Source organism: Manihot esculenta, chromosome 4 (genome assembly GCF_001659605.2).
Source record: "Manihot esculenta cultivar AM560-2 chromosome 4, M.esculenta_v8, whole genome shotgun sequence".
In the NCBI taxonomy this organism is placed as follows: Eukaryota; Viridiplantae; Streptophyta; class Magnoliopsida; order Malpighiales; family Euphorbiaceae; genus Manihot; species Manihot esculenta.
In genome coordinates this window covers 16,801,699-16,813,287 of record NC_035164.2, presented here as the reverse complement: position 1 = coordinate 16,813,287, position 11,589 = coordinate 16,801,699, and the positions used below count along the sequence as shown (strand labels likewise).

Sequence of the window (11,589 nt, the reverse complement as noted above, 5' to 3'; positions counted from 1 at the left end):
ACATAAACATTAGCATCATATGGTTCATGTGGAAACACATGAACCCGCATCACATATATAGCATATCATTAATGCACATGCATATCATCATGGCATTTCACATCATCATCAAACCAGGACTCTATATTCTATCCTAGTGGACATGATTTTTCCTATTGTGCTTGCCCTTCTATGACATCTATGAGCCCGACACTATCTAGGTCCGACCATATGAACCTAGGGCTCTGATACCAATCTGTAACGATCCGAAAACTAGACCGCTACCGGCGCTAGGATCCAAATCGACTTAAGGTCGCCAGGACCCGTAGCAAGCCTGCTATACATACAGTGTACCTGATAAAATCCCATACATGATCATACTTTTGCATAAAAATTTTAAACTTTCCATACACCAAGCTTGACCTATGCATGCACCATAACTGTAAACATAAAATCCCACACTAGAGCCCTCATCAAATGCTCTAGTGGGGCAACATATCATATGTCAAGCCTGGTTCAATATAACTCATTATTATAACATTTCATATAGATCATGTACAAAAAGGGATTACCATAACTATTAGGGCCAAGCACAATACTAATTCTCATTACATCATTGTACAATACTTTACATTACATTACATGTCATTTCATGTCCACTACTAATCTATTACATATACAAGCCTTTACCCTTGACGACTTTCCGGTCTATCCTAAACCTGCAAACCTGGGGATTAGGGGAAAGGGGTGAGCTACTAAAACCCAGTGAGTGGAACAAATAAAATAATTTAATATCATATGCTATCATGAAATGCATCACAACACAAACAATTCACATCACGGATAGACTTGTCACCAGTTGATAGAGCATATTTTAGTCCATATTTTCATGATCTTATTGATGTTTATTTGCACCTATTCTACCTAATTTTGTGGTTTTAATCATGTTTTGCAAATATTAGGTGTGAAGAAACAATTTGAAGAAAATACTCTTAAAAGTGCCAAAGAATGCCCAAAAATAGCCACTTTCGGAAGCACCTTCGGAAGCACTTTCGGAAGCCGAAAGTCACCCTCTTTCGGGGGCACCTTCGGAAGCACTTTCGGAAGCCGAAAGTCACCCACTTTCGGGGGCACTTTCGGCGGCCTAAAGTCCAGTCCAGAGGCGAAAGTCACCCACCTTCGGGGGCACCTTCGACCGCCGAACCTTGGCTCCAGAGACGAAAGTCCTGCCCCCGAAACTTAACTTAGGCGGCCGAACTTGCCCCCGAACATGCTCTTCCCTATTTAATGAGCTAAATCTTGAAGATCACATGTTTCCTACATAGTGCTATGCTCATTCAAAATTCAAATCAAGGCTCCACCTTCCTCTTTAGTGCATAAATCTTCTTGGACACACCTTGGACATCAATTAAAAGACCAAAAAGGGCTTGCAACTCCACACAGGCACAAAGGAGACTCAAGGGCACTATGGGGCAATCACTCAAAGATAAATGGACACTAAAAAGGAAAAAGGCAGCCTCTCAAGATCTATTTAAAGGCCTCTAGAAGACCAAGAATCAACATCTTCCATCAAGGGATTGATCAAGGCTCTCCAATGGCTCCTCCACCTTAGTTCTTCATCTTCTTTCTTCTTCTCTTTTATTTTCTGTTTTGGTTCAGCCATGAGTGGCTGAAACCCTTATTCTAGTTGAAGTTTGGTTGAAACTAAGGTTATTTAAAAGGTTGTGAGATCTGAACATAAAGTGTTTGCTTTTGATTTATTCAATATTCATGCAATTGTGCTTAATTATAAAGATTGCTTTGTTGTTTTGATCAAATTGGCCACTTGATTCTTGATTGCAAAGTTAATTGATTGTTGATTAGGATATTTGTTAGTCCGTAATTGCTGGAAATATTCTAATCTAAGAACACTTGGTGTAAAAACCAAGAAATTACATGATCTAGCAACATCTCATGCGTTTGAGTAGTTAGGGTTTGGATCTTTCTTGTTCTTCATGCAATTGGCAATTGTTTTGATGCCTATGGCCCAAGGACGTTCCTTGGCAATTTGTTGATTAGTAATTGGTTAGAGGACGTTCTCTAATCAATTTGTTCATAAGGAAAGACATGGTGGTGAGAAGCGTCTTCCACCCCCATAACCAACCTATTGAGTTAATCAAGATAACCATGTTTCAATGATCAACCCAAACAACCAAAGTGGATCCATATCATCAACTAGACCTTTCTCTTATTGATTTCCTCTTTTATTTTAATTACTTGCTGTTTGAATTGCTTTCATTAGTTGTTAATCAAATCATCTCAAAACCCCCCCTTTTTACTTTCCTTGCACTTTACTTTTGTTCTATTTGCAATTACTTGCCTTCACTTGTGCTTTCCATTGGTTTGATTGGTCTTGATTAAGATAAATAAATAGGTAATCAATTCTCTGTGGATATGATCCTTCACCACTGTCTACAGTTGTATTTGTAGGTAACCAAGAAAGTTATTTTTGACCGGCTTCGACAACCGCTCCTGTCACCAGTAACCCTCTACATAATCCAATCGTGCCAAGGGCGTAGTGTAGGCCACACCTGGTCTTTCTCTTACATAAAACATATCATAACATATCCAATCATGCCGAGGGCGTAGTGCAGGCCACACCCGGACTTTCTCTTACATAGTGCCAGGGGCATAGTGCAGGCCACACCTGGACTTTCATATCATAATATAGTATATCATATCGAGGGCTAGTGGGTCATCCAATATCCATCCACACCAACAGCAATTTATGCAATGCATAATATTCGTGAATTCTAATGCAACAACCTATAAACATGGCAATCGTGATGCTTGAACATGCTTAAAAGTTTATTTGCTTTAAAATAAAAGAGTTGTGTTCTACTCACCTCTAGCTGACTCTGAAACAGCTAACCCTGCTGGCCTCCTCGGTTCCTCGGGTTCGATCCTACACAGGTGAACTCAAATGAGGGACCAAATAAACTCTAACATGACTTTAAACATCTCCCTAAAAACCCCCCAAAACATCATAAGCATGCATGGAAAAACAGGCAAAGGAAGGCTGGGCAGGGGACTTTCGGCGGCCGAAGGTCCCTCTATAGCCGAAAGTCATGCACTTTCGGGGGCAGGGTTCAGCGGCCGAAAGTCCTTCCAGAGCCGAAAGTCACAACCTTCGGCGGCAGGTTCGGCGGCCGAAACTCCCCTCCAAAGCTGAAAGTCCAAACTTTCGGGGGCGAGTTTAGGCGGCCTAAAGCTGCCTCCAGGCAGGTTCGATAGCCGAAACTGGCTTCGGCGGCCGAACCTGGTCTCTCCCAAAGGGCAGAACTCGAGCCTCACATGCACATCCAGCCACCCCAAAACCTCTCAACTCACACCAACTCACACAAAAGCATGCATAAACATATATTCAAGCATTTAGGGGCTTAAAACTAGCCTAAACCCCAACAAACATCAAATTATCATACATTTAGCATAAAGGGTACATAAACCCTAATATTTTATAACTAGCCTAAACATACATCAAAACCCTTAACCCCATCTTAAAACTTACTTAAAACATGGAAGAAGAGGAGGATCTACACTTATCTCTTGAAGATCGAGAGGAGATGCGATCCCAAACTTAGAGATATGGAGGAACGAGCTCCGGGGGTCTCTAAACTTCAAAACTTTGATCTTTAACTCAAAATCTTCAAAAATCAAGTAAAAACTCATTAAAACTTGAAGGGAATGAAGGAAAACAACAAATCGACCATGGAAGGACGAAATCTCACCTATGCCCGAAAATAGAGAGAGAAAACTCCCCCATTTTCGAACAAGAGGCCTTTCATAGGTGACTGGCCAGGCCACCTTCGGGGGCCAAAGGTGCCTCTGCAAGAAGCCAATGTTCGGTGGCCGAACATGAGGTTTGGAGGCCGAACATGAGGTTTGGCAGCCGAACTTGGCTTTTCCTCCCTTGGTCTTTTCTTTCAAAACTCAATTTCTTTCTTTATTAAAACCATAAAAACATACAAAAACATTTTAGAAAACCTTTATCTTACCCTTCTAGAAGGCTCCGACATCTGAGAAATTCCGAATTCCAACGGAGATTCCGCCGGAGGGTAGGAATTCCAATACCAGAGTCTAGCCGGGTATTACAGGTTTTGTCGACATTACCTAACCACATTATGCAAGCCACATATCTTCAAAACTTAGTGTGTAATGCATTTGATAGGAAGGTGAGGGATTTTATTTAGGGTGGTGCATCGGATTAGAAGAAAATTCATTTATTTTAATTGGGAGGTGATGACGAGTCCAATTAGCATGGTGGCATAGGTATATGGTCATGTAGGGTCATGAACAATGCTTTTTTGGCAAAATTGGCGTGGAGATTTTTGAATGATACCAGCGCTCTTTGGAGTTAGGTTTTGAAGAGCAAATACGTGACAGGTAATGTTGTTATTCATGATATGGTAACTAAATCTAAAATGACTCATATATGGTGTGGGATGGTGCAAGTTGTTCTGATTGTGCAGAAAGGTTTGATGCATGCAGTAATGAATGGTTTGTACACTATATTTTGGCTAGATTGGTGGATTACGGATGCTCCCTTAATCACACAAGCAACAGGTGATGTGCCGGAAAAATTACGCCATGGTTTGGTTGCTAATTTTTGGAATGCAGATGGTTGGAATTGGAGTTTGTTTGCAAACCTACTCCCACTAGATGTGCTTCAGAAGATTAAATATGTCTAGGTGTTGAATGAACCAGGCATAGAGGACAAGTTGGCTTGGTCTGCAACTGCAAGTGGTAAATTCTCTATTGCTTGGGCTTATAGGCTGCAGATTATGCCTTCTAATTTATCTATAGACTGGGATTGAAAGCTCATTTGGAGTATTCAAATACATCAAAGCATCCGCTGTTTTTTGTGGTTATTTCAAATGCAAAAGTTGATGACTAATGAGGAGAGGAAACAGCAGGGTTTTACGCAATCAGATTGTTGTCATTTGTGTGGCTAAACAGCTGAAACAATAAGCCATCTCTTCCGTGATTGTGTTGTAACTAGTAGGGTTTTGGGAACAAATGTTGGACTCTGCATCGCTAACTTCATTTCTCAGCTATCGAGTTTAGGACCGGTTGCAGTAGTCCAGAAATTGGAACTTATCAAGGTATATTGATATAGAATTGGTTGTCATGATTTCATGCTTTGGTATATTTGGAAAGGGCGTAATGACAGTGTTTTCAATGGAATTGTGTTTTGGGCTGGGGGAGTATTGCAGTAGGCCTTGTTTTGGATTCTCTCTAATCATGCAGCTTGGTCAGGTAGGGGAGCTGGCCATAAACAGAAACGACATGTTGTTCTTGTATTTTGGACACCGTCGATGAATTCATGGTATAAAATGAATGTAGATGGTGCATTTAAAGGGAATCCGGATCAGAGTGGAGGTGGAGCTGTTATTAAAGACTTAGATGAACATTAGTTAAGTGGTGCAATATTCCGGTTTGGTGTATGTTCATCCATAATGACAGAGTTACTGGCTTTGTGTAATGGGTTATCACTAGCTTGGGATAAAAGGTTTAAAAAGTTAATTGTTAAAATGGACTCTTTTAAAAGTATTCGGCTGGTCTTAAGATATGATTATGGTAATTTGAGATTAGCTAATGTTGTTTTGCAATGTCAGAGGTTGTTGCATTCTAATTGGAAAGTAAAGTTACAATATGTGTGGTGGGAAGGAAATCAAGTTGTAGACAAGTTGGCTAATTTAGCTGTGGCAGATAATGAAGATGTTTCTATTTTGACGACTCCTCATGTGGAGGTTAGGAATTTATTGATGTATGATCAGCAACAGGTGGCCTGGCCACGTGCAATTTTAATATAATCTGGGAATCCCCCTCCTTTCTATAAAAAATAAATAAATAAAAAATTTCCATGGAGTAAAGCTGGGTTTAAATTTAATGTTTAAAATATGTGATTAATAGCTAATGGCTATTGAGTCATTTATAATGTCAGGACTATAACATTTTAAATTTGAATACCTAACTTGTACTCACAAACTGAACACGACAGTAAATGTATCTGAATAAATAAATATGAAATGTTTCAAATTTTACTCTCTCATTTCGAAAAAAAAAAAAAAAATGAACACGAATAAACTAACCTACTCAACCCAGCTTTGCAGAATCCCAAGCTTGGATACATGAAGACTTGGTATCTGCTTAATATGGCCATCGTACTCCATGAAACTCAAGATCCAAACTATCGACTTGGCATCTGACTGACTCGCTCAATTTGGCCAACTTGATATAATCTGAGGATATAGTTTTGTGGGTTCCTGCTCAAATGACGATCATTAATGATCACTTTCCAATTTATCTGACTTCTTGTGGTTCGTATTCCCTACTTAAGGTCATTCTTCACCGAGATTAGGCTTGTTGCTTTATTATCTTGCTTGTACATAATATCTTCTCTCTCGATATCTTTGCGTCCGTTAAGCCCTTCCAACCTTGCTGGAGCCGTCCTCCTCTTTCGTAGGGCATATATATGCTCGTTTCTTTTGTATTTTTTTCTTTTAAACATAGATATTTTGATGATTTTAAACTTCTGGACACCCCATAATCACCAAACAAATTTTCATGAAATTATTTTTCAAATTCTAAATAATTACAATTTCAATACTCAACATCAAATATCCCTTCAGAGGATTTATTTTTATATTTCATACAACGGGTTAGGGTACCTTACAATCAAATATATACTATAGTCCAAGATTTTCTTTTGTGATTTCAAAGTATACATTAGGTGAAGAAGCAAAATCCAATAATAATAAGAATCGATGCCTCAAAATTTATTCAACTAAGTTGTGGACGGAATGAGTTTTCTTGTAGTTTAATTGTTGTAAATCTCCAACTTTCCACTCATGTTATTTTTTAGATTTCAGTTTGAATTTCAATGGGTTAGTTTGTAAACTTTAAAAGTAATAAAATCTCCTTAGTTTCCCGACACTATTTGATAAAGAATATTTTCTCTTGCTTAATAAAATAGATCCATAAAAAGACTTACAAAATAAAAAAAACTAAATATGAAATCTATAGAGTATACCCAATGAAAACCCTTCCATGCTCGATAAAAAAAATGTCCGATTCTTTATATCTATGTTTATTTTTTTTAAAAGATATGCGTGATTATACCTTAACACATTTTTTGGAGAAACATATTTCTTAATTAAAATAATTTTATAATTTATATATATTATTATTCATGAAGATTTTTATCTTTGTTTAAATTTAATTTTCTCATTCATTCAAATTAAACAGAAACTGAAGGCAATGCTTGTTTAAGATAATACAGTAATATGGATATCACAATTGAAATAAATATAACCTAATCATAATTAAATCTTTAATAAAATAAAATTGTATTTAAATAAATGCATAAATTTATAAAAACCAAAATATAAATATAAAGACACCTTATTGCACCAGTTTTATAATATTGTGCAGGCAGTAATAAAATTTATTACCTTTAATGTATTAAAATTTTTCAATAATCCTAAGAAATTAATCATTTAAATTGATTGTTCTTAATCAAGCCACTAATCAATTTTATTTCTTTGAAAAGTGTTATTAATCTTTCAATTTTCAACAGCACCGAGTTCTTTTTCAAACAGAATAATTAATCAATATGTTAACCCACAAGATAAAAATGAAGCTGACAATTAGCAAAGATAAAATAGAGAAGAATAATAAAACTTTTTAAGCTAAAGGAAATAATAATTTAAAGCAATAAAAAGATGAAACAGTTCAATAATTTCTACCTAGAAAAATCTTTTTCTTTCTTATTGCTCAAACAGAAACTACCTATTCAGATTCATCCTCAATCCATGCGACTAATAATAAAAAACTTTTAAGCAAATATTATTTCCTCTAGCTAGATTTTGCAGGCTCAGTGGTGAGACCAAATCCGAAAGGGAAAAGAGGATCATAATGATCATCCCCCACATTCATAGGTAGCTGATCAACAGTCTTGAACCAAGTGCGAGACAGCTTCCCTGTAAATCCGTAATCTCCAAAAATCACATCAGCAACACCTTGCCCTTCAGTCCCCGGAAGCCAAGCAGCTACAAGTGCATCAATCTGTGAAAGGTATGGCTCGATCACCAAAGGCCGCCCTGAGACAATCACCACAACGCACTTGACACTCCCACAGACATTGGTAATAGTGGAAAAACCTGGTTCAGCAATTGTCAGGTTCAGATTGTCTCCTGCTGTCTCGGCATACGGTGGCTCTCCCACAACCACAATGGCGTAGGAGAAGTTGTTTGCCTTGACAAAATCAGCATCAGGACTCTGACTGTAAACGATTTCTGTGCTGGGATCAACAGCAGTTGAGATTCCACTTAAAATAGTGGTTCCTGTCAAATTACAAAAGCATTATCATCGTCGAAGTATTACAAATGGAGTTGAAGTGAAAATAGTTTACGCATATAACCTTGAGTATTGTTGTTCCCTGAAAGGCCCTGCCATGTGAGAGTCCAACCACCACACTGATAACCCAGATTGTTAGCGTGGGTTCCTGCAACTAGGATCCTGCATGTTTTCTTGGGAAGAGGTAGTACTGGAGAATCTGAATCCTCGCCATTTTTCAGAAGAACAAGTGATTTCCTTACAGCTTCCCTTGCCAACTCTCTATGTGTCTGTTTTGTTTATTAATTGTTAGATCAAGCTATTCATCATTTTAAGGTCTATTAAAACTGAAAAGAATCAAGAAATAACCTGGCTTCCAAGCTGCTCCACAAATGTCTGATCAGCTAAAGGATTCTCAAATAGAGCAAGAATTGATTTCACTCTCAAAATCCTCCTCACAGCATCATCTATACGACTCATGGGAATGGCATCATTCTGGACATGGTTCGTCACAATACCTATGAACTCTGTATAATTGAATGGAACCATAACCTGGAACACACCAATGTCAAAAATCTAATATATAGCAATTAAAGATGGAATGAGATTAGCAGATGAAGGACTTGGATTATCACCATGTCAATGCCAGCTAAAATTCCTTTCAGGACCGAGTCTGAATAATTTGAATGGGCAGGTGAAGTAATCCTGTCAATCCCTTGCCAGTCGGAGATGACAAAACCCTGGAATTTTGAGAATAATATAGCAGTAATTTTAGAATTGCATTACTTGAACACAGATTCAATGAATTGATATCAGTATTAACAACTAATACCCTGAACTTAAGAATATCCTTGAGAAACTTAGTGACAAGAAACTGATTAGCATGCATCTTTTCTCCATTCCAGCTTGAGTAAGAAACCATAATTGTTGCCACGCCCTTGATAATGGAGTGATAATAACCAGGCATGTGAATGCTCAACAAGCCATGGTAATCAATCACAGTGTTATTCTCATTGATTCCTCTATCAGTTCCTCCATCTCCAACAAAATGCTTGGCACAAGCAGCAACCTTATCTCTGTCAGAAATGGATCAGAAAACCACATCATGACAAGTCATGGAGAGTGAAATTTTCTCTCAACATATCTGATAAAACTTACGTTCCACCAACGTAAGGAATTCCCCTTTTAGGAGCATCGCCTTGTAATCCAGATATGATCTCTGTCATTTGCTTAACAATGCTTGGGTCCTCGCTGTAACTCTCATAGCATCTACCCCATCTAGGATCTCTACAAACCTATTGTTCATATCAAGGATTGGTACGTCATGATTAAGAGCAAAGATAAAATTCATGATATTCACAAGATGATCATAAGATGTATTATACCGCAATGCATGGAGCAAAAACATAGTTAATCCCAGTAGCTCTAACTTCAAGAGCAGTTGCGGCACCAATCCTCTTCACAAGGTCAAGATCCCTGAAATAATAAATTCAAGTTAACATATACCCTTTAAAGAGTATCCGAGGACCAATCAAGATACCTCAGTTACCTTGTAGCTCCAAGGCCAATGTTATGGGGAAATACTGTGGCCTTATAAACATTGTTGTGGCCATGCACAGCATCAATACCGTAAATCATAGGAATACCAAGACGACTGGACAAGGAACCATTTTGAAAAGCATTGACCATTTGAATCCAGTCCTGTGGAGTGGCCTGAAGGTGAGGCACATGGCCTCCACCACTCAGTAGACTACCAATGGAGTAATCTCTCATTATCTCAGGAGTCGCAGCAGCCATGTCCAATTGCACCATTTGAGCTATCTTTTCAGCAAGAGTCATTCGGTTCATGAGGTCCTTTATTCGAACATTAAAGGGCTGCTTTGAATTTTTGTATTTCTCTGCTCCTGTTACTGATGCCAAACAACATAACAGTAGAAATCCCACTAATGGGATTGAAAGTCCTGCCATTTTATTTGATTTTGCAGCGACTGGGGAACCTGATAACGCAAAGGGTGAAAAGATCATCATGAAGAATATATATGGGAAATAAACAAGAACAAGAAATTGAGATCAAAATGAGTAGCTGAAACTTGCCAGATCGGAGTCGGGTGAGAGGCTAAGGAATTACACTTCAGATGGATATTTATATATGTGCATAAGATACAGGAAATTTAATTATAGAAAGTCATAATGCAACAGGTCACTGTTTCCTTATTTTAGGATTCTTTATAGATTTGGTTGTTATAATTCCATCTAAAAATCAGCTAATTATCTTATTTTTAATTTGTATTCTAAATTATCCTTTTAAATGCATTTTCGTCGTATAAATCCAAATCTCATCTCAATAAATTGGATAATTTTCAACTATAGAACTTTAACCTTGGTCATATTTTCAATTTGAACGATCACTCAATTTAATTTTTTTTTTTTAAATCTTTCAATTTTGATTTTATTATAATAAAACTCCTTATTATCTATTATAATAGGTTTTCATGCTAAAATTTATACATATAAATTTCTTTCTCTTTTCTCCAAAAAAATCTGTCCAAATTTCTTTTTCTTTATCTGTCAAAAAATACGTATTAATACTTTTAACATAAAAAATTTGTAAATTTTAAATTAAGATATTATTTATTAAATATATTACAAGGAATCATTATTATTATTATTATTATTATTATTATTATTATTATTATTATTATTATTATTATTATTATTAATGAGAGATTTATTCATCTGAACTATTTTAGTTGTCGTCTAATTATACCTCAATATCCTTCAACACATTTCAATTTGTGAAAACTTTTTTTAACCATGAAACATGCAAATAAAAAAGCAAGAAAAAGTTAGGGCATTGAATCAATTTATTTTTTATTACTTATTACATTATTTTATTTTGAATATCAATAATATTTTAACTAGATAAGATATTTAAATTATTTTTAATAATAATAGCTTAAAATAATTATAATATTAAAATAATAATAAGATTTAACAAAATAAAATTGATATTAAAATTAATAATATTTATAGTAATGATATAGCACAACAATTGCACAAAATAGGCTATGATCTCATACTTAAAGACAGTGCCACGTGTCAAGAATATGATCAGATAATACTCAATTCCACTAGTGGAAAAGAAGACCCGGACACGGTAAGTCTCAACTCTTCGTCAAGATTCGTTCCCTCAACTACAGGACGAAATTTCATGAAAAGTTATCATTAACGAAT

General features: G+C 36.5%; 1 protein-coding gene across 1 annotated transcript; it reads right to left on the bottom strand.

Annotated features, from left to right (window-relative positions):
• Positions 1 to 7,875: 7,875 nt before the first annotated feature.
• LOC110614191 (lysosomal beta glucosidase) lies at positions 7,876 to 10,323 on the bottom strand. Its single transcript, XM_021755692.1, has 8 exons — positions 9,905 to 10,323; positions 9,741 to 9,831; positions 9,514 to 9,650; positions 9,188 to 9,431; positions 8,991 to 9,095; positions 8,725 to 8,907; positions 8,441 to 8,645; positions 7,876 to 8,363 (listed from the first exon to the last, which is right to left on the bottom strand). The coding sequence occupies exons 1-8, from the start codon at positions 10,321 to 10,323 to the stop codon at positions 7,876 to 7,878; spliced, it is 1,872 nt and encodes a 623-aa protein (XP_021611384.1).
• Positions 10,324 to 11,589: the final 1,266 nt, after the last annotated feature.